Genomic DNA, 24119 nt, shown 5'->3' on the forward strand with positions numbered 1-24119 from the left:
TTTTTTTTTTTTTATTATTCAAGAATTACTTCAATAGATAAATAATTGAAATGAATATTGCATTAAGAATATAAGTTTATACTTTAAAACAATCCAGTCTGGTAAGCATTACTTATTTTTTTAAAAGTGAATATTTTTATATTACATTTATATTATGATAAATGAGATATTATGAGAAAGTTTTTAATTAAAAATGCATGTGAATGTAGCTCAGTGTTTTGTGAGAATTTATGCTAGCTGAATATTAATAACTTTTTGTTATTTTTTTTTAGTATTGATCTTAAGCCTTCTGCCATTTTAAGACCTTATCAAGAAAAGAGCTTAAGAAAGATGTTTGGGAATGGGCGAGCACGATCAGGAGTTATAGTGTTGCCTTGTGGTATGTTTACGTACGCATGCACACACTTTATTTTTTAAAATTATTTTGTTTAACAAGATACATTTGTATATTTTAATTTACAGAAGAAAAAAACAAAAAATTCACTATATTTTTACTCCATTTGTTTTACTACTTGGTAAAATTTCATTAAAAATTCCATTAATAACCTGCATTGATCTCTAAATCTTTGGGAGCTAGGCAACATCCCACTTAATTTGGTCAGTTCATCAGAATCCATGGGATGTACTGGAATTAACGTGATTGAATTAATCACGTTAATTCATCCTGCGAGCGCATTGCGCAAAACGGAAATGCATTAATCGAATATAATAATCAATAGGAAAAATTATAATTGGTCCGTGACCTTCAGGAATGTCCATAAAGAATTTTAAAAATACCTTTTAAATAACTTTTTTAACTGTATACCATGTAAAAGATAATGAAAATAATTATAGATTAAATGTTTATTGCATAAAATACACAATGAAGAAACTATATGTTATGGAAATATTTGAACAGAGTCGTTTGAACAGTGTTGGCTTTTTTTCATCAATCAATTTCTGATAACTGACAACAAATCATCTCTAGGCCCTGGCGAAATAAATACAGTATCCGCAGGGAATCTCAAAACTTTTGTTTGAGGTTCTCTGCAATACAAAAGATTTCATTTAGCTCTTTTACTGTTAAGTAAAAAGAGCTAAATTGCGGTAACATTTTCATTGGGCTAATTTAAAAATTAAAATTTTTTTTGCATTTAAAAATTAGAATTGTTAAATGCAAGTCTGCATGTGACTTTATTAATGGGAGACAAACAATTAACACGTCTGCTTCCAATGGTTGATGGACCACACTGAGGGGCAAACACTTGTTTATTGCCCATCCAATGCACGGTAGGCTTAGCTCTCGACTCAGATCTTTTTCAACTATCAGGGAAAAAAATCACTAACTGGAAATTTGCATTATGTAAAGTGAAAAGTGGTATAATTTTTTCAAATAGCAGTAACTGAAAAATGCATTAATCGAACTCATGGTATACGAGGCTTGGCTGTGTATATACGTATGCATAAAACAAAATGCTATTTATAAAGATACATTGTGTGCAGTAGTGCGAAGGTAATTCATCACAGATCTATTTTCATGATCATTCACAACCATCATTATTCTCGTTTCTTTCTTGGCTGTTGCCGCCTTGCATTTTCAACAGGATTCACCATGAAATATCCATTTAGCTGGTTATTGACCTATTGCTGTTCTTTATGAAATTCCTTGATGATCCTATATACACCAATAAGTGTTCATCCAACCATACTCTCCCATCTTTTATGCCAAGCCTCAACACTGTTTTCGGTGCGTGGATTCCCAGTTGAATGGAATCGTATATGGACCATGATGTTGCCGGAACGCGATTTACCCTACTATTATGCATATACCATCTACTTCTTCCATATATATAATTGTCTTCAAACCACTCTATCACATCACTAGCTTTCCTCAGTAAATGTGGCTTCAGAACATTAAATGCTTGTGGTATCTCACCAGAAGGAATAAATGCCAAGGCACACAAATGTCAAAGCAGCAAACGAAATTCTTCATCAGTACCTTACTGAAATGCTAGTCCACTTGCTTGAATTTTTCTCCAAATATATTGTCCCAGGTGGAAAAAACAGACCTTATTAGACACGTTAGGGAAACTCACCTCTGGAGGCATTTATTGCAGCTAATTCCAGGTCAGTTAATATGGCCTGTGGTCTCAGTTCAGTTTCATTTCTTTGGCAAAGTCAGTCATATCTTGAAACGGCGAAGGTAAAGAAAGCCTGCACGAGAAGCATGCAAAAGTTCGACGAAATTACCGGTAAAAGTACTTAGCCGTAACGGCATTTGTATTGTTGCTTGCTCGGTAAACAGACGGTGGGTGTTAACAGTCAGGAGTAGAAATTGAATCCCATGGGAGATTGGAACCCTTCCGAAGTGGAGGGGTAACCTGACCTTTTTTCTTTAGAATCACTGGTGGGCTAGTGGATAAATTGTTTATTAAGAAAAAAAAAAAAAAAAAAAAAGGCAAAGGAAGCCCACACGAGAAGCATGGCAATTTTCAAAAAAGTTTACTGGTGAAACTGTTACGAACAATTTTTACGACGCCAGAACTTCCAATATGACTCTGTTCATGATTCAATTGGTTGATTCAATTAGTAATTCTAAAGAAAAAAAAGGTCAGGTCAACCCCCCCCCCACTTCGGGAGGGTTTCAAGCTCCCGTGGGATTCAACTTCTACTCCAGACTGATAACAACCACCGTCTGTTTACCAAGCGAGCAACAATACAAATGCCGTTACAGCAAAGTACTTTTACTGGTAAATTTCATCGAACTTTTGCGTGCTTCTCATGCAGGCTTTCTTTACCTTAGCCCTTGAAACAAACAAACATAATTTTCTTCACTTTTGTTCATCATCAACACATAAACTAAGGGAAGAATTATGGATTATGGATGGTACATTTAAAACCCTGTCCACAATTTTTTTATCAATTATATACAATACATGCACCCATCAGTAATGAAAACTATTGAATTCTTCCCTTAGTTTATGTGTTGATGATGAACAAAAGTGAAGAAAATTATGTTTGTTTGTTTCAAGGGCTAAGGTAAAGAAAGCCTGCATGAGAAGCACGCAAAAGTTCGACGAAATTACCGGTAAAAGTACTTAGCCGTAACGGCATTTGTATTGTTGCTTGCTCCGGTAAACAGACGGTGGGTTGTTAACAGTCAGGAGTAGAAATTGAATCCCATGGGAGATTGGAACCCTTCCGAAGTGGAGGGGTAACCTGACCTTTTTTCTTTAGAATCACTGGTGGGCTAGTGGATAAATTGTTTATTAAGAAAAAAAAAAAAAAAAAAAAAAGGCAAAGGAAGCCCACACGAGAAGCATGGCAATTTTCAAAAAAGTTTACTGGTGAAACTGTTACGAACAATTTTTACGACGCCAGAACTTCCAATATGACTCTGTTCATGATTCAATTGGTTGATTCAATTAGTAATTCTAAAGAAAAAAAAGGTCAGGTCAACCCCCCCCCACTTCGGGAGGGTTTCAAGCTCCCGTGGATTCAACTTCTACTCCAGACTGATAACAACCACCGTCTGTTTACCAAGCGAGCAACAATACAAATGCCGTTACAGCAAAGTACTTTTACTGGTAAATTTCATCGAACTTTTGCGTGCTTCTCATGCAGGCTTTCTTTACCTTAGCCCTTGAAACAAACAAACATAATTTTCTTCACTTTTGTTCATCATCAACACAAACTAAGGGAAGAATTCAATAGTTTTCATTACTGATGGGTGCATGTATTGTATATAATTGATAAAAAAATTGTGGACAGGGTTTTAAATGTACCATCCATAATCCAATATTGAGCACATGATAGGCATTGAATATTTACTTTTGTTGTAAATAGAAGAATCCTTTCCTCTCCCACTGCAAAATCTTTAACAAGAAATCCCATATTTGAAAAATAAGAAAATGGGATAATTTTTCTGTGATATTTTTTCCGGGGATATTTTTTCCTGTTACCCCTTTCAGAATATCCTGCTGGCACCGGCACCCATGGTAATGCCTAATGTACTTGTCAAAGAAATTTGTGAAAGTACAGCTAATAACAATTACCTGTATAATTACAGTTTTAGTTATGCTAATGATATTTATGACAAATGTTATGCAGCTACCCAAATACATTACCCTAAATTTTCATATTCTTAAAGTATTCTTATTTGAAGTTTATCTTTAGCATTTCAATGCTATACCCATAATTATTGCTCAAATGCCCTATATAAATACCAAAATTCGACTTGAAAAATTACCAGTTAAATGCAATATAATAAAGTAAAATTAATTAAGTAGTTTTTATGTGCTGATCATATTTTAAAACTGTTTCTGTAACAGAAAACATGATCTTCAAATTAAGAGAGGTATTTGTCGTTAAAATTTTTGTTATTTTTTATATTCTTTCTACAAAATTAATCTAATAAGGTAAATTTTTACTTACAAAAAAACTAATAAATATATAGAATTATATTCTTATATTTTTACAATATAATAGATACTGTTGGGATTCCTGGCTGTCGGGATTATGGGCCAGGACCCCCTCCCCCCAATAATGCACCCACACACCTACCTTAATAATTTGCTACTCATCCAGTTCTGTCTCAGGTTCTGCTGAATCTGAGACACAACTGGGTGAGTAGTTATTACATCAGCAACAGATGTAATAACTTTGCAGGATCAAATTGGGATTATGAGAAATTATTTGGATAATACTGCAGCCAAATCAGCAATTCCCCTAAATAATTGTATCCCACCAGTGTCCCCTATATATACCCTCCCAATGGCAAGATTCATGGAATGGACAGGCTACAAACAAATTATATCAGATAAAGCCTCTAATCAAAACATAGTGGTCTATTCTGCAAAGGAGTCATTAAGAGGAAGGTGTTCTAACTTGGTTCTGTATAGGGCATATAATCTTAAACATTCTTTTCTTCTAAGAGCTAATGACCTTCCAATGACTGTCCAGTGACCTTCCGAAGAACAAACACCATTCTAACAATTCGGTATGTTTTTATTAAATGTCCAAATTTTGTTTATTCTTTAGTGTTTTTAACCATCTGACTGAGCCTTGTATACTCTGACAAAGAAAGTGTTTCAGAAATTTTTTTAATTTTTAAAAACTATAAATATATACCATTGTATAACTTTGAGTTTTAAATTATATACGAAGGCTGTTCCGAAAATAAGCAGACCGGCAACACTGCTTTGTTGCTATGGAAATGAGTGAAGAGTTTGCAGTCTAGGAATGTTCCCCCACTTTTCTTATTTAGTTTGTGCAAGCATATGATGTAGTATTCATTTTTCTGTTCTTTATAACAGTTTATGTGAAGTGTGTTTTATGATGGGGGGATGAGAAAGATATTTTGATATTATTAGACAATGAATCACGACTGAATTTTGTGTAAAGTTAGGCAAAAGTGGTCAGAATACATTTGAGATGATTCAAGAAGCATATGTTGAAGAAGCCTTGGGCAGAACGGCCATATTTAAATGGTGGAAGCATTTTAAGGAAGAAAAAAAAAACGTACAAGATGAACAAAGAAGTGGGCATCCTTCAACCTCAGTGGATGATGAAAACATTGAGGAAGATGTCACAAAATTGTAAAGACGCACCTTAACATATGTTTGCACAAGATGGGTACCACGTGATCTTACCGCAGAACAAAAAGAACAGTGTTGAACTTTGTCAAGCCTTTATTGACAAGGTGGAAGAAGAGCCTGACTTTTTTGAATAAAATAATCACGTGTGATGAGTCCTGTATTAAACATTTTGATCCCAAGTCCAAACAGCAGTCAAAGCATATGGAAACACCACGATTCACCACCTTAAAAATTGAGTTTTTGGTTCATCAAAAAATTGATGTTGATTTTGTTTTTTGACGCCTGCAGAATAATACTGCAGCACTGGATTCCTGGGAAACAAACTGTAAATGGATAATATTATGCTAACACGTTGCGAGTTCGCCTCAAAGGAGCAATTTGCAAAAAAAGGCCGAAACTGTTTAATCAAGAATGGTTTCTTCTTCAAGATAACACTAGGCCACATGTTTCACAACCAGCAATGCAAGTTTTGGCGAAAATTGGTGGTCAACCACTAGACCACCCTCCATACAGTTCAGACCTCGCACCATGCGATTTCTCGGCTTTCCCGAGCCTAAAATAAGAGTTGAGAGGAAAAAAATTGAACACAAATAAAGAAGTTAAATCTGCCACATCTGCTATCCTGCAATGCCCTTCAGAAAATGGGCTACGGCATGTATTTCAGAAGATAGTGAACTGCTGTAAAAGGTGTATAGAATGTGAAGGATGCTATTTCAAAAAGGAGACCCATACCAACCTCCCAAGTGACTCAGACTCGAGCAATGATCTCAGTCTACATATCTTTGGAACAGCCCTCGTATATATACTTTTTTTTATGTGGTGACCTATTTGTAGGTTACCTATAACTTCACTTGTCTTAATCCTGGCTTTGCTGGCCATAAAACATATTGTTGTCATAAAACATCAAAGCATTTGTCATCATTCTGTAAGCCCCCACTAGATCAATGTGTTCTGGTGTATTGTTATGTAGTATTTTTTAATTTTATTTTACTTTGTTTTCTGAATTAGCGATAAAGAAATTTATATGAAAATTACAAAGCCAGAAAGCAACAAAACATTATGTTCAAATTTGTTCTGAACGTATGACTATATAAAAATGGTTTTTAAACAGTACAAAACATGCATACAAGTACAAATATGAAGATTAATGTTCTACTACATGAGTCATACTATTTACTGAGTAATCACTGTGTCAGAGCAGAGCCATGCCGAGGGTGAGGCTAATGAAGTTCTTGCCTCAGGTTAAAAGCTGAAAGGTACCAAAAGAAAGATTAAATAATTGCCAACATTTTCGATTTTATGTTTTGATTTATTTCAATCCATTTATCATCTTGCTTTTAAAAGATGAAAATCTTTGTCAACGAAAATATATTAAAAGTAATATATTTAACAATATATTATTGTTAATTTATTAAAGAAATATTGTTTATTTATAATTAAAATTATTCTAATTTGTGATATTTTTTGACGAAACATTTGTTTCAAGTATTATAATAATATTATTATTTTTGAAATGAATGATAAATAAGTCTGTTATATATTTATAATAAATACTGCTTATGAGAATAAAAATCACTTTAAACAGTTTATTTTATTTTTTTGCCATCCCTTTTATTATTATTAAAACGTGTACCAGAAATGTATTTTAAATTTTTTTCATTCTTGCCTCGGGCAATAAAATGGCTCGACACGGCCCTGTGTCAGAGGTTCCTGCTAGCAGTGTCAACATGTCTATTGTCTGTTACTTGAGTTTCAGGTTCTCTGATGACTGCTTTGTTTATTTTTGCCAATTTAACCGATATCTGAATTCTCAAAACTCTTGAAATATTCACACCTGGGAAATTGAAATGTAACCACATATATGGCTGTCGGTATTCATTATCAACTTATCTTTCCCTTTAATGTTTAGTATGGTGTTTCTGGAGACAGTCTTATTGGTCCTTATTTTTCATTGCCAATGTGGCATATCCACATTTTATGTGGAACAATTTACAGGAACTATCGGAAGATATAGCCCTTAAAAATCGACAGAGGATGAGGTTAAGTACAATAATGCGCAAACTTTTGACTTTTGAAATATGGAGTGCAATAACCTGTGGCTTGTTTTCAATTGCCCTGTACAGTGACCTAACATGGTCACCTGAACTCACACCATTAGATTACTTTGTGTGGGTTCATGTGAAATCCATGGTTTATTCTATGCATATTACCATGCAAGACAAACTGAAAATCATAGTTTTGGAAGTTTCTGAAACTATTAAATATAATCATCCTGAAACAATAAAATATGGCCAATTCATGGATTCATTATGCTGATTGCTGCATTGAACAGAATAGAGGTCACTTTGAACAGCTTCTTTAGCTGTTTGTATATTAGAGGTTTATTTCAGTTTCTTTTTGTTTTGTTACTTACGATTAATGTTTAATATCTTAGAAGTAAAGACTTGAAATATATGTTTATAGGAATTTGTTTTTTTTGTAATTAGTTATAGAATATGCTTGTGCATTTGTTCTATGAAAAATTTGAAAATTTTGTTATGGAACAAATTTTGAAATGTGTTCTGTATTCCTTAGTAAATAAAATACATTTATTCTAATGCAGGAAGGAGTGCTCATTTCCTTAACTTTAAGACTGTAAGCATATGTGTATTTTTTGTTTTTGTCTTTCTCTTAGATCACATAGGGGTATCTGTTAATATTTGGATATATATAGTATATATACGGATGTATAGTAGTCACAGATAAAAATGTGATATAGAATGGATGACTTCTTCAAAATAGCATCCTGAGGCATTTAGCCCAATGATTTTTCCATTTCTGGAAATTTGAGCCATTATTTTACTCTTCATCATTTGTACATCATTAGATCGACATCCTTTTCAGGTTTTTTTTTTTTTTTTTTTTTTCTAGTGCAGAAATTAAAAAAAAAAATTTTTAAATTTGCATGGAGCCATATTGGTGAATCAAGGTTTGCTGGACTTGAGCAACTCGATTGGTCAGAAAAGTCTGTAGGAATGTATGTGACAATGTGTTATTAGCATTACCATTAGTTGAGGCATATGATGCAAGAAAATAAGCTTATGCAGCATCAGCCAAAAAAAAAAAAAAAAAAACCCTCCCATTTCACCCATTCATTCACTCCAAATGCCTATCTAGCTCATCCTTAAATTTATTCAAGCTATCAACTTTCACAACAAGAGATGGAAGTCTGTTCAAACAAATAACTACCCACTGGCTAAAGGCAAATTTCTGCACAGTTATTCTACAACTGTCTCTCCTCAATTTGAATCTGTCCCCTCAGGTTCATAATCTTAGCAAGAGGAAGAATCCCATCAACATTGAGCCTGCTCAAACCTGTCCAAGGCCTTATACACCTAAATCACCTTGCAGGTGCCCGGTCTTCAGGCACTGCAATTTGCTGAACTCAAGCCTTTCTTGGTATGAGCATCCCTTTGTTCCATTCACCAATCTTGTTTCCCTTCTTTGTACTCATTGAATCACCTCATTGTTCCTGCTAGCAAAATTCCTATATATCATTGACAAGACTCCATTACCTGCCCTGACATGCATCTGTACTGCTCAGCAAACTTCATATCTGACTGCACAGTTACCCCCGCGTCTTTTTCATTCTCCACTTCCCTGAGTGTAGTACCACACAGTTGGTACATTTCTCTTGGGTTACTGCTACCCATATGCAGTACTTTGAATTTGTCAATATTAAACTTCAGTTGCCACTTCTCAGCACATTTGCGCAACTTACCTAGATCCTGTTGCAGTAGTATACTATCATTTCTCTCATTAACAACCCTGCCAACCTTCATATCGCCTTCAAACTTATCCTGATATACCTTCATCAGTATCATTGATGAATACACAAAACAACAATGTGCCCAGCACCGAATCTGGGGAACTCCACTGATTTGTAGCAACTTGCCCTTAATGCCATACTGCTCCAATTTGTACAGCAGTCTTCCATGTGAAACAGTATCAAAAGCTTTCCTGAAATCCAAGTATATGATATCAAAATTATGTTTTGCATCCAGTTCCTTTGTGACCACATCATAGTATCCAATCAAATTGGTCAGACAAGACCTGCCTTTAACAAACACTTGCTGTCTTATAGAGATTAAGCAATGAGTTTGAAATTCCACTTTCCAGTTTTTTCTTCTAACAACATCACACAGGTGTCTCAGAACTTCAGCATAGAACTTCATTAACTGTTTGTGCCCCTGGAGCATATTAATGGTTATAGTCAAAAAGTGCTAGCGATGTGTCATTTGTCTTGCTGTACCATGTGCCTCATGTTTTTTGGTTGAGGGGCAGGAGATTTTCAGGGGGTAACTCTGGTTTGAAGGATTATATTCATAAACCTACCTATGTTTCTTCTCCATATTGGCATAAAACATATTGACAGCAACAGAACTGCACCTCATGTTTGGAGTTTTCATTAAAATGGAATGACACGATCTGAGAGATTCAACTTCAACATGTTGATTAGCATAACCCACGTATCTGACCCTAGGAAAGGGCAGCAGATGTTAATTGAATTTCTACATATTTTGATTTGTAAGATTTCAGAAATAAGAAATTTAAAATAATTAGTATGGTCTAATATTGAAATACAGTAATACCCCGAAGTTACGCGATAGGTGGGTCCGACGAAAATCGCGTAAGTCGAATTCGCGTAAGTCGGGGTACAACTTTGCATATAAATACATATAAATTTTGCTTAATTGGGACCAAGGACTAACAAAAACACTAGTTTAGAAGAAAAATATTAATACAATTGCAGTTCTTTATACATATTAATACAAAATATGTATTAAAAAAACAAATTACTTACGTAAAAAAGTTATTTCGATGTCGATGGCTTCATAAAATCTAACAAATTCGGCTGACGACACAGCGCATTCTTTTTTTCACGCAGAATTTCTTCTTAGCAAGCTAATAATTTTTTTTATTCCTTGCTTTGTAGCTATAACGCGTTCTTCGTTCCATGTGCTTTTCGCCGTTGCTTCACTTAGGCTGTAGCACGTGCAATATCACATGGTCTTTCATTTCGCTCAAAGCGTTTCACAATTTCATATTTTTTCTCTATCGACAGAGGCGGACTGGCCATAAGCCTTATCGGGGAAACCCCGGTGGGCCAGTGTGATTTTGGCCATAAACCATAGTATGAGGCCACTATAAATTTTCCTGGGTAAGAATTTTTGACCCAGTCCGCCTCTGTTTATCGATAATTGCTTTTCTTTTTCTCTCTGAATCTGCAGTGTCTTCACCAGGACGCTTCCTTTTCACACCTTTTAATTAAGTATTTTACTCATTTTTAGGGAATAGAGCACAATTACAAAACGAGGAGGCACGCTTGATACGCATAAACAAAGCTGCGCGCATGTAGCAACTGAATAAACAACACCATAAAGGCAGAGATACGCTATTAACACCTCACATTTCTAGGGGTTACTACCATAAAACAATAAAAATCCAGTTGCGTTTCTGCTAGTGAAATCTGTTATAAACTGGTAGTAAACTCGATCTAATTGCATTTGCGATTATACGGATAGCTGGAATTGTGTTGGTTTTTACGTTATTATGGTGAAATGTGTTTCCCCTTCACTGATATAAAAAACATATAAAAGCAGCAAAGTTGAATTTTGTTCATCTTTCGCTCTCATTCTCCGCCGTCGCACCGTATATCGATAACATATGAAAAACGACCTTGAAGATAGTGGGCGGCAGCGTTGCCAAACGAAAAAATCAAGAACCGCGTAACTCCGAGTTCGCGTAAGTCGGGGTAGCGTAAGTCGGGGTATTACTGTATAGTCAACTTTGAACTCACAGTTAGGGATATGGATTGCTGGAATAGTTCAGAAACTACAGAATAGCCAGCTTCAATGGATTTTTATGATTATAAGTTCTATCCACAAGACTCAACCCTGTGCAGGGTTGAGTCTTGATCATTATTTTATCCAGTGGAATTTTAATATGTGAACTTGAATAGTTGTGAATTGTAGCAGACTGTTTAAAACATCTGAAGCATGCAGAATGTTAACATTGGTGTATAACATTTGGCAAGAAAAGTACAGTCGAACTTCCCTATAACGAATTCGATAAATCCGGTGAAAAAATTTGTTATACAGAGAATATCTTTTTTTATTAGAAATTGTTATCTAATTAGAAAACGAAACAAATCTACATTTATTTTTAATGTATTTTATTTCAAAAACATACTTTTTTAAATTACGTTTACACAATTTTCGCCGGTAAATATCACAAATTAAAAAAAATCTAATTTTCGTTAAAATTGTCTAGATTCTCAAAGTAAACCTCACATTTGTTCAGAGCATTAAAAGCATTATCAGGAACATTTTTAACAAAACTGTAGACCCATATGAACCGTTTTAAAAGCGTTAATCATTTCTTCGCGAGTTGGCTTTTCTACGGGTTGTTCTGATGCATCTTCAGCGTCATCGTTAATTTCTTCGTGATCATGGTCGCGTCTAACACTATTCAGCAGTATTTCATCTTCATTTGGATGTTCTGCTGTGATCTACATAAACATAACTATCCAGTGTTATTTCATTTTTGATGTTTCCAGACGATTCTAATAACGTCCAAAAGTTTTTCAGTTGTGAAAGGGGCAGTTCATCTTGTTCGTCCAGCCGTTGTTCGACTTCTGTATTCAATGCAAATCCCACTTTTGAAAAACAATTTTGAATAGTGTATTCAGTGACATCATTTGTCCAAACTTTTGCCAGTTCAGAGATGCAGTCTGTAAGGTAAATTGTAACCTCCAAGTTTCTGTTTTCTGATAACGCATTGACAATCTTCATTATTATTCTCTTTTGATAATGAAATTTAAAATTTTTAATAATGCCTTTGTCCATTGGCTGGAGTTAAGCATAAAAAATATAAAATTTGTATAAAATCATCGATTTGCTGGGCTTCCTCAATTTTTTGGAACCAGATTACTGGAATATTGAAGAAGTACTAGTTCCATGGAAAGCAGCTGAAGAACAATTGCTCGTATTTAATGACATTTTTAATTACCAAATTGATATTCATGATTATCGAGATTTCGTGGAAAACGTTTTAAAAAATTCGCAGAATTATGCAATTCCTGAAAGCGCTCAAAGAGCTAAAAAAAATATTGTCAGAACAATTGCTGTAAGTTCAGCAGAAGCGGAAAGGAGTTTTTTCAAAGATGAACATGATATGTTCAGAGAAGAGAAGTCGCCTAACTGTTTTGAATATATCAAACACAATAACTATTAGTCTAATCGGCTTACTTCTAAAGGAATGGGATCCTACTCCTACAGTGGTTAAGAATAAATCGCTCAGCCGATGATGCTCGGATAAAAGCGAAGAAAATTGCAAGTGAGGACGCCAATCAAGAAGCAATATGGAAATATCTTAAATAACAGTTTTATTGGTTTTTTTCAGGTATTATTTAATATTTTAAAACTCTTTCTTATAACATAATCTAGTTTTGTGGACCTTTTTTTTTATTGTTTTTATTTAAGTATTAACTGCATGAAATAATAAACTACCTTTCGGTATATAGTTTTTTATACTTAGAACGGTCATTAGGGCAGCGAACCAGTTGTTAGATTATTTGAATCCCACCACTGGTTAAATGTGTAAATAGACTGGTAGAAGAGTGGCAACCTTTGACAAGTCTGTTTAAATAAGAGCTTATAAGTAGTGATAAAAGGAATATGAGTACTTTTCAGTTACTAAATTAAAATACAAGTGATTAGTAGTGAATATCACTGACTTTTGTTCAAATCCAGTTCATGCTCCAAAATTTTTGAAAGAAGGCAAATTGCTAAAGCATTTCAAAACAGGCCAAGCAAGTTAATAATTCAAGGCATGTTATCCTCATTCGTGCAGAAATTTTGTTGTCTGGCTTTAATAAAACAGTTTGCAGCAGGTTTTATAAAATGTTATACCACTATTTGGAAATCTGAACATAACTCTTCAATCCAGTATACCTCACATCATGCCTTCAGCCAAATTAGAAAAATAAAAACTGACTTCACATCTTTTTTTTTTTCTGGTTAAGCTTTGGAAATGCTCCTGACAACCAGGTCTAGGCAGCATGGTCATTGTTATGAACAGAACTTTGACTCAACATTTCTGAAGAGGTACAGAGTCTGCAATAGTATCTTTCTTGAAGCAGCAGTCAGAGCTGGTGTCTAAAAGCTATGATTTCTTCAAGAAAAGATAACTGCTGCAGACTCTATACTTCATAGAATCATAGATAAGTTAATATTTGAAAGCATACTGCATTGGTGAATAGGCCTATTGGTGTATTTAATATAAAATGTGTATTTTGCCAGTGAAATTTAATTTCTAGTGCAGTGTTAACTTCAAAAACCTCCTACCTTTTCCAAAAAATCTTCCCTTTCATTGTTTTTGCTGAGAAATTTCTATGAAAATCATCTTGTTTTCCTGCTATATACAAATGCCTGATCTCCAGCTTTGTGAAAAGCGAAAGTTGGCAGCTAGACCTTTAATGTATTATACCTCCTGTTGAGCAGACTTTTTTGTTGATATAATTTGTATTTTAGAGATTGAAAAGCATCTACTACTTCCTGAAATGGCAATGTACCCAGAAGCACTTGAACGATCCTTATATTTTCTGTAATTATAGTGCACCATTTCAGGCCATAAATTTGCATTACTGATTTAAAAAAAAACAACAAATATTTGTAGAGGGCTTTTATTTATTTTTTGTTTTTGTCTTTCAATATCTTGAAATAGGGTCTGGAAAATCTTTAGTGGGAGTCACTGCATGCTGTACTGTTCGGAAACGTTGTTTAGTCTTGTGTAATTCTGGAGTTTCGGTGGAGCAGTGGAAATCTCAGGTAAAAAAAAAAAGTGTTTGTGTTAGAGAGAGAGAGAGAGTGGGATTATTATTAGAAAAATTGCTTTTTACTTTGAATATTTAATTGCATAATAATTAAAAATCCTCAAAGGCGTAAAAGTAATAGCTAATGTACAAATAAAATGTATTAGCTGACAATGTTTATCACTTTGATACATATAAAAAGGGGAAAAGAATGTTCTGTACTTCACAAATATTCATATATTTTTATAGCCTTAAATTTCTACTGGTGTGGTATGTGTTCTGTTGAAAATAAATAAAAATGTATAAAACTTCAGGTTGACTTGTTGATTTTTAGTAATTTTCAACAGATACATACCATAACTATGCCTGTGCATATTTGAGAAATATTAGCATTAACATTAATAGAGGCATACGATGCAAGAAAGCAAGCTTAAGCAGCATCTGCCAAAAAAAAAACAAAAAAACCCACCTCCCATTTCACCTCTCCATTCGTTCCATATGCCTGTCCAGCTCAGCCTTAAATTTATTTAGGCTATCGACTTCCACAACAAAAGTTGGAAGTCTGTTCCACCAATCAACCACTGGCTGTCTAAAGGCAAACTTCCACACATCCATTCTACAACTGTCTTTCCTCAAATTGAATCTATATCCCCTCAGGTCCTTAATTTCAGCAAGAGGAAAAATCCCATCAGCATTCAGCTTGCACAACCCATTCAAGGCCTTATACACCTCACTCAAATCACCTCGCAGGTTCCCACTCTCCAGGTGCTGCAATTTGCAGAACTTAAGCCTTTCTTAGTAAGAGCACTCCTTTGTTCCCCTCACCAGTCTTGTTGCCCTTCTTTGTACTCATTCTAGCAACTCTACATCCTTCCTAAAATGATGCCTCCAGACCTGTACACAGTACTCTAGATGTGACCTGACCATTGCCTTGTACAATGGGATAATCACCTCCCTGTCCCTGCTTGAAAAATTCTTATATATCATTGACAAGACTCCATGACCTGCCCTGGCAGCCCATCTGCACTGCTCAGCAAACTTCATGTCTGACTGCACAGATCCCCCAGGTCTTTTTCATTCTCCACTTCCCTGAGTGTAGTACCACACAGTTGGTACATTTCTCTTGGGTTACTGCTACCCATATGCAGTACTTTGAATTTGTCAATGTTAAACTTCAATTGCCACTTCTCAGCCCATTTACCCAACTTATCTAGTTTCAGTTGGAGTAGCATACTGTCTTTACTGTCGTTAACAACCCTGCCAACCTTTGTATCATCTGCAAACTTGGACATTAATCCTGATATACCTTCATCAATATCATTGATGAATACACAAAACAACAATGGGCCAATGTATATATCTTGAATTTCTAATAAATATTTCAGTAAATATAGCACTTTACCTTGACAGGATAGGAAGTTTGTTTGATTGATATTTCTGTTCACTGACATATATATATATTTTTTTAGATTGTAAAATTTAAAACACTAAAAAAGATAAGCAATCAATAACGACAAATTGCAGAAATGAGATACAGAGTAGCAAAAAATAGGAATAAAGAGAAGATTCTGAAGATTTATTTATATTTTTTATATAATTGAAGATTTCACGGAGGGGGGAAACGTTTCACCATAATAAAGTAAAACCCTTTCCAATTCCAGCTATTGGTACTATTGCAAATGCAGTAAGATCGAGTTACTGCCTGTTTATAAGTAGATTGCACTAACTGAAAAGCCCAATAAACTGCAAATTGTTTTTGTTTTACGGTAGTAACCTCCAGAATTGTGCTCCTCTGCTCAGTCTATCATGCCTCACGAAATTTCTGTTCGAACAGAAAAAACGAGCTCCCGAAAACATGAGTCGGCCTACAATATCACGTGTTATCTTGTGAATACAGTGAATGACAACAGTGGGTCTCCAATCAATACAACTACAGTAAATGGGAAATATAGCTCTCACACATTTGCTGTTTGACATTTTTTAAGCTTTGTAATGCTGTGCAGGTCACTAAGTTCAGCTTGATGCTAGGTTTGGCATTCACCTATTGTTACTCGCAACAAAATTGCACATGAGCCAATGCAAAAATCACATTATACTCACATTGTTCCCTAATATATCAGTTGCGTTGGAGCAAATTTGCCTTGCAAAAATGCACGTTATAGCAGAACTGACTGTACCTTGCTTTTGTCAAAATTCAACTTCCATTTCTCAGCACATTGCCCCAATTTTTCTAGATCTTGTTGCAGTAGGTCACCCTGATTACTGTTGTTAACCACCCTGCCAACCTTTCTATCATCTTCAAACTTTGACATTAATCCCGATATACCTTCATCAGTATCATTAATAAATATTGAAAACAACAATGGGCCCAATACCAAATTCTGGAGGACTCACTCCACTAATAATATTAGTCCACAAAGAGCAGCGTCCCTTGATTACCACTCTGTCTTCTCCCACTCAACCATCCTTTTATCCATTGTAGCAACTTGCCCTTAATGCCATACTGCTTAGTAAAAAGTTAATAAAATGAATTAAAGTGAAAATTCATGGTGATGTAGATTTCTTGAACAGGAAGCTATAAATTAAAATTACAGGAAAAGAGGATTAGACTAGATTGTAATAATGTTTTCTCTTAGTCAGTGAGTGTTGGTTACTGAAATATGTTGCTTTCATAGGTAATCGAATCTGACAATTTGGAAAAAAATTTAATGTGCTACTGGATATGGATGTGATGCAAGCCAATTGTGATATGCAACATTTTTATCTGAAGAGCCTTAGCATGCTTATTGGAAAACCAAGGTTTAGATAAAAGAAAAGATTTTAAAGTCGTGTGTGGAACAAAGGCTTTCATCTCTACAAGAATAATTTTGATATGAGTAAAACATTGACATCAGAAGATTTAAAACAGTAACCCAAAGGAAAATGAGAAGTGAAATCTCTCAGATCATTCCATTTTGCATTTTTTTAATGACAAACATGTGAGATAAAAATTAAGTCTATTGGCTGTGGTTAGGAATGTCTGGGCCAGTACATTAGTAATTACAAATCCTCAGAATCTTGGTCGACTGGATCCATGTGCCTAGTATATGGAAGCAAGATGAAGTTTTAAAAATTAAAATCACCATGCAAACTCAAAAAGGGAAATCTTGTTAGTTGAAGGGTCCAGATTCAACTCACAACTGGCCCTCCCTTCTTTGACAAGACAGGAAGTTTTGGGATGACTTGCCTAGGATCAGTTGTGTAGTGGATTCACTTGAGCCAATTGTGATATGCAGCATTCTTATCTTGAACAGGCTTAGCACATTTATTGGAAAACCATGGTTTTAATAAAGGATGAGATTTTAAGGTTGAGTGTGGAATAAAGGATTTCATTCCTAAAATAATAATTTCACTGACACAATCGGAGCAAATGTTGATATCAGATATCAGAAGATTTGAAACACCAATTTGACCAAGGAAAAGAAGAAAAGAAATCTCACAGATCATCCCACTTTGCATTCTTGTAATACTAAACAACACGAGGTTGAGAATGGCAACAAGACAAAGGCTCCATTGGAGAAGAGACCATCACCAATTTGTGATCTGAGGTGACTAGAAGATCACTCACCTAAATCATGTACTTTTTTTTTTTTTTATGTAAACCTCAAACACGAGAGGTGTTAGAACCTATAGTACTTAGTACCATGCTTGGGTTGGAGGTTGAGAAGACGAAAGAAGATATTTGTTGACATTGGACTTGAACTTCTGTAGACTGTAATTTTCAGGAAATACGTATGAAGGAAGGTTGTTCCAGAAAATGGCAGTTGAATGAATAAATGAGGAAGATGAAAAGTTGGTTCTGTGAGTTTGAAGTTGAACAGTAAATGGATGTTGGCTGGTGGCGGCATGTGTTCGGACTGTTTTGAAAGACAGAACGGGAATTATCGATAATTATAGAAGCCAATTCAGAAGAACAGTGCCCGTGGAAGTATCTGTAGAATAGGCATGCAGCAAAAACAATACGTCTAGGAGAAAGCGAGTGGAGAGACTCTGTTAGAGATGAATCATTAATTAACATAACTGCCCTCTTCTGAATGGAATCAAGAAGCCTGAGAGAGGTTTTGGGGGCACCACCCCAGTTGTGGGAACAATATTCCATCGCAGGGCAGATTTGCGATTTACACAGAGTGAGCAGCTGTTTGGAAGAAAAGTAACACCGAGAGCGAAAGAGAAAACCAAGTTTTTTAGATGCAGAAGAAGCAATATTTGTAATGTGCTTGTGCCAAGAGAGATTAGAAGTCAAGTTAATTCCCAAAAGAGATATATCATTTTGCCTAGAAACCAGAGTGTCACTAAAGATAAGCATAGGAGTAGAAGAATCCTTTTTGCGAGATATAAGACAGGACTGAGTTTTAGAAGGGTTAAAATCAACTAAGTTGTCTTTGCTCCACTGGAGAATTACCTGAAGATCGGCATTTAAGGAATTGGTAGCAGATTTTCGAGAAGTTGAAGCTGATTGAGCAGGACAAGGTTTCTCAAAATGGAAAGTGGAATGCAATGTGCTATCATCGACAAAACTATGGATAGGATTTACAGTCAATGGAAGGTCATTAATATACAAGAGGAAAAGAGTGGGGGAAATAACTGAACCTTGGGGGACACCAGCATTAGTGGAGATGTTAGAAGAGAGAGAGCCATCTACCATCACCCACAGTGAGCGATCAGAGAGAAAACTGGATAACCAATTACTAAAAACAGTTGGCATACCATAAGATGGAAGCTTGTTTAGAAGACCTTTATGCCAAACACGATCGAAAGCCTTTGAGATGCAAGTAGTTGCTTCAAGAGCAACTACTTGTGTTTCACCAAATCTTTCCATTGAATTAGTCCATAAATGGGTAACATAAGCCGAATATCACCAGTGGATCGACATTGACGGAATCCATACTGGCGATCGTTCATCAGACGGAAGGTTTCTAGGTAGTTTAAGTGTTCGCAGTTAATTGATTTCTCCATTACTCTAGAAAGAGTAGAAGTAATTGCAATGGGACGATAATTGGATGGGAGGGATTTGTCACCCTTTTTAGGAACTGGCTGGATATGAGCAAATTTCCAAGCAGAAGGAAAAACACTTTGGAATAAGAAAGTGAAAAAAGGCGGCAAAGAATAGGAGTAAGTTCAGGAGCACAGGTTTTGAGAACAAGTAGAGAAATACCATCGGGACCTGCAGCTTTCTTAGCATCAAGATTCATCAAAATCCTTCTGTTATCCTTTTGACGGAAGACCACAGGAGGCATTGAAAGGAGCGTGTTGGGAATGGTGGGAGATGTTTTACCAAGATCATTAATACATGAGTTGAAAGAAAAATGGGATGCTAGCAGGTCAGCTTTATCCTTGGCTGAAGTGACAACAAAACCATCTGGTTTGGACAGAGGTGGGAGCAGAGATGGGCAAAGGTTGCGGCCAATAGCTTTGGCAAGAGACCAGAATGCTCGGCTACCAATAGGGCAAGAAGCAAGTTTTCTACTCTTAGAGTGTTCAAACTCTAGTTTGGACTGGTTAATAACTGCTTTACAATTGTTGCGAGCTTTAGTGTAGGCAGAAAATGAAACTGAAGAATTAGAAACAAGCCAATTACGATATGCGGCATTCTTCTCTTGAACAGCCATAGCACATTTATTGGAAAACCAAGGTTTAGATAAAGGACGAGATTTTAAAGTGGAATGTGGGATAAAGGATTCCATTCCTGCAAGAATATTTTCACTGACATGATCTGAGCAAATCATCATCAGAACTTTTGAAACAGTAATCCGACCAAGGAAAAGAAGAAAAGAAGTCTCGCAGGTCATCCCATTTTGCATTCTTGTAATGCCAAACAACGCGAGGTTCGGAATAGCCATGAGATAAAGGTTCCATTGGAGAAGAGACAATCACAAGGTTGTGATCTCAGGTTCCTGAAGGACCTCTCACTTCGACCGTGTACTTAGAAGGGTTGTTTGTGAGAAAAAGATCAAGCGTATTGGCTGTATGATTAGGATTGTCCGATATTATTGTAGGTAAATGAATAATCTGTGGTAGGTCATTAGTAATTGCAAAAGCCTCAGCATCTCGACCTGCTGAGTCGGTGTGACTAGAAAACGGAAGCCAGCTGGAATTGTGAACATTAAAATCACCAAGAAAAATTAGCTCACTGTTAGGAAAGTTGGACTGGAGAAATTCAAGTTGTAAAGAGAGGAAGTCAAAGAGCTCCAAGTGATTATTGGAGTTGGGAGAACGGTAGGGATAACAGATGAATTTGACACAATGAGGTAGAGAGATTTTAAGCCAGAGAAAGATCAAGGAGAGGAGATTCCAAATTGCCAAGTCTCTGACAGGGAATATCAGAACGGACATATGCACAAGTACCACCTTTGAGGCGAAAGGAATCATACAGCGAATAACTTGGGCATCTGAGATGAGCAGTAGTTGAATCAACCGATAACTGAGATTCTGTCAGAAAAAGTACATGGGGTTTGGCAGACTCAAGTGGAAATGGACATCGTTGAGATTAGAATTGAGACCACGTATATTTGTGAAATGAATTAGGAAGTGCTTGGGAGGTTTAGATCTTTTCGCAGATAAGCTTGCTCTATTAGTTTGACAATTCATGGTGTATTCAATAGTAAGAAAAAGTGGGTGGGACATCTATGAAGTAATGAAATTTTTGGATATGGCGTACACGTGGTAAGAATATACCCAGATCCTTGACATAATGTGGCCTTGACAATGCTCCTCGCATACACAATACTCGGACTCCCTCCAGTCACTATCTGGCAGAGTAGAGGTAGCAAGATTATACACTAGCTGATCCGGAAGCCTCCTAGAGAGTTACCAATAGGTTCAGTCCGGTGTACTAACTAGTGGCTGGCCTGAGAACACCGTTTTAGAGCTGTACCCTCGAAATGTAAGGAATATTGGATCTCGCCACGACATTCATCTGGTTTGGTTTTTTTTTTTTTAGGAGCATTAGCAACTAAGGCCATATTGCTCCGGGATATGCGGTGGTCATTCTCTGACCTTTCCACATCCTCCGTATTTGGTGGTGACGGGCTCGAACCCCGGTCTAATCAAGAAGCATGTGCTATGCACTGCTGCTCCTTCCCACCTGGCTACGGAGGCGCTCACGACATTCATCATAACCTCAAAAGTCATCAATCATACTGCATGATAGAAGAGATAGGGAAGGGTTGACCAGAATTTAGCTCTAGAGACTAAACATGGGTTCCACCACTTCAAGCCTCCAATAAGCAAAGTGGTGGTATTTCACCGGTTGACAAGAGTCATCTACCACCTAGTACTGCCTGGTAACATAGAGGGGTGGTGTTTCTTCATGTGGTGTGGGCGCGACACCTCGACTCCTGCTTACGTTGGTTCACACCTGGGTGGTCACCCACCATGTACTTGTGCATGGAGGTTATACCCAGGATTACTAACAGTCCCACCATCGTGAAGGTGCAAGCAGAGGATTTCGCTGTCACAGACTGTCTGGACCTGGCAGAAATTGGGTCCACTTGACTTGAGTGTCACCCGAATATCAGTTCCATCAGCGTTTTAGACTCCCAGGTAGCACGTACAGTTTTCTGGCATATCTGAGAGAATGTCTGTGACAACCTCCAGGACCAAGAAAGGTTTGGTACGAAAAGGACGAAGCACATTGGCTGCGTAGCTAGGATTGTCTGGTATTCTGGTAGATAAATGAACAATCTGTTTGAGGTTATTAGTAAATGCAAAAGCTTCAGCATCTTGACCAGATGGGTCCATGTGACTAGAAAATGGAAGCCAGTTGGAGTTGTGAGCAATAAAATCACCAAGGAAAATTACTGTTAGGAAAGTTGGACTGGAGAAAATCAACTTTGAAAGAGAGGAATTCAAAGAGTTCCAAGTGATTAGTGGATTTGGGAGAATGATAGAGGTAACAGATGAATTTGGCAAAATGTGATAGAGAGTTTTTAAGCTAAAGATGATCAAAAACAGGAGATTCCAAATTACTAAGTCTCTGACAGGGAAGATCAGAAAGGACATATGCACAAGTACTACTTTGGAAGCAAAAGGAATCATATAGTGAATAATTCTGACAACTGAGATGAGCAGTGTTTGAATTTGCCAATAACTGGTATTCTGTCAGAAAAAGTACATGGGGTTTGTCAGACTATAAGTGAAAATAGAACATTGTTGAGATTAGAACCAAGACCATGTGTATTTGTGAAATTAACCAAGTTTTTGGGATGTTTAAATCTATGTGCAGATAAATTTGTTCTATTATTTTGACGATTTGTGGTGTATTCAGAAGTAAGAAAAGATGGCGAGGACATGCTGTATGAAGTCATGAAAATTTTGGTTATGGCATACACATGGTAAGAATATACCGAGCTCCTTAACATACTGTGGCCTCAACAATGTTCTGCATATCCACTACTCAGACTTGCTCCAGTCACTATCTGGCAGAGTAGGAGCAACAAGATTATACACTAGCTGATCTAGAGGCCTCCATGAGTGTTACCAATAGGTTCGGTCCGGTGTACTAACTAACGGCCGGCCTGTGACCACCGTTTTAGAGCTGTACCCTCCTTTTTTTTTTTTTTTTTTTTTAAAACCCTCAAAAGGTAAGGAAAATCGGATCTTGCCACGATGTCCATCATAACCTCAAAACACATCAACATACAGCATGGTGGATTAGATGGGGGGGGACTGTTTCTGGAGCTTTACTCTGGAGACTAAACATGGTTCCACCACTTCAAACCTGCTATAAGCAAAATGGTGGTATTGCACCAGTTGATGAGTCATCTACCACCTAGTATTTCCTGGTAACACAGAGGGGCCGCATTCCTCTATGCAGCAGAGGGGCAGCATTTCCTAACAGTACAACATTAGCAGATGTCAACGTGTGAGGGCCACACGTTGACGTCTGCTGTGTTGGTTCACACCTGGATGATCACCTCCAATAGGCTAGATACCCCATATTTCAGGACTTGCACATGAGGGTTATACCCAGGGTTACTAACATTTCCATTATTGTGAAGGTACAAGCAGAGGCTTTGGCTATCATAGACCAACCAGACTTTGCTGAAATTAGGCCATTTGACTTTATTGCCAGCCGAATATCAGTTCCATCGGTGTTTTAGACTCCCAGGTAGCAAGCACAGCTTGACATACCTGAGAGAATGTCTGTGATAGCCTCAAGAACCAAATTATGGAGAACACTAACTGCAGTCAGTAGCAGAAGCTTATAAAAATATACAAACAAACTGTTAATTAATTCATGCACACTTTGCTGTGTGTCATTAGAAGGTTTTGCCATTCTAAAAAGGATTTCATCCTTGAAAAGAATGTTATATGCTGTTGTGTACAAAATTTTATTACTGAATATATCACAACTTAAAAATATGGTAACTGGTTGCCCTTTCAGAGGTAAATATTTATCAGAGAAAATAGTTAACATGATCTAACCTACCTTGCTGCTTTTTTTTTTTTTTTTTTTTAATGTCAAGATGATGGATTTTTTTTTTTTTTGGGGAAGACTGCTGCATTGTTTCTGGACCACAACCTTAAACTCAGCTTTCATCCCCCGTTTTCTGGCTTGTGCTTCAGGTCTTCCTGTACACAGGCCAGTTCTCTTTCTGTTTGTTATTCTTGAAACAGGGCACAGATTTTGCAGTTTGGGATATGCAGTT

At 36.4% G+C, this 24119-nt stretch overlaps 1 protein-coding gene across 6 annotated transcripts in view; it reads left to right on the forward strand.

Annotated features, from left to right (window-relative positions):
• The window catches only part of hay (ATP-dependent DNA helicase hay), a 461732-nt gene that overhangs the window by 239769 nt on the left and 197844 nt on the right, over positions 1-24119 (forward strand). For all 6 annotated transcript variants that reach the window (XM_090382541.1, XM_090382513.1, XM_090382523.1 and 3 more), the window contains 2 exons: positions 273-379; positions 14343-14446. In XM_090382541.1, coding sequence (XP_090238667.1) covers positions 273-379; positions 14343-14446 — 211 coding nt within the window. The remainder of the gene's footprint in view (positions 1-272; positions 380-14342; positions 14447-24119) is intronic.

This window comes from Mastigoproctus giganteus, chromosome 1 (assembly GCF_048544385.1).
Source record: "Mastigoproctus giganteus isolate SK-2022 chromosome 1, ASM4854438v1, whole genome shotgun sequence".
In the NCBI taxonomy this organism is placed as follows: domain Eukaryota; kingdom Metazoa; phylum Arthropoda; class Arachnida; order Uropygi; family Thelyphonidae; genus Mastigoproctus; species Mastigoproctus giganteus.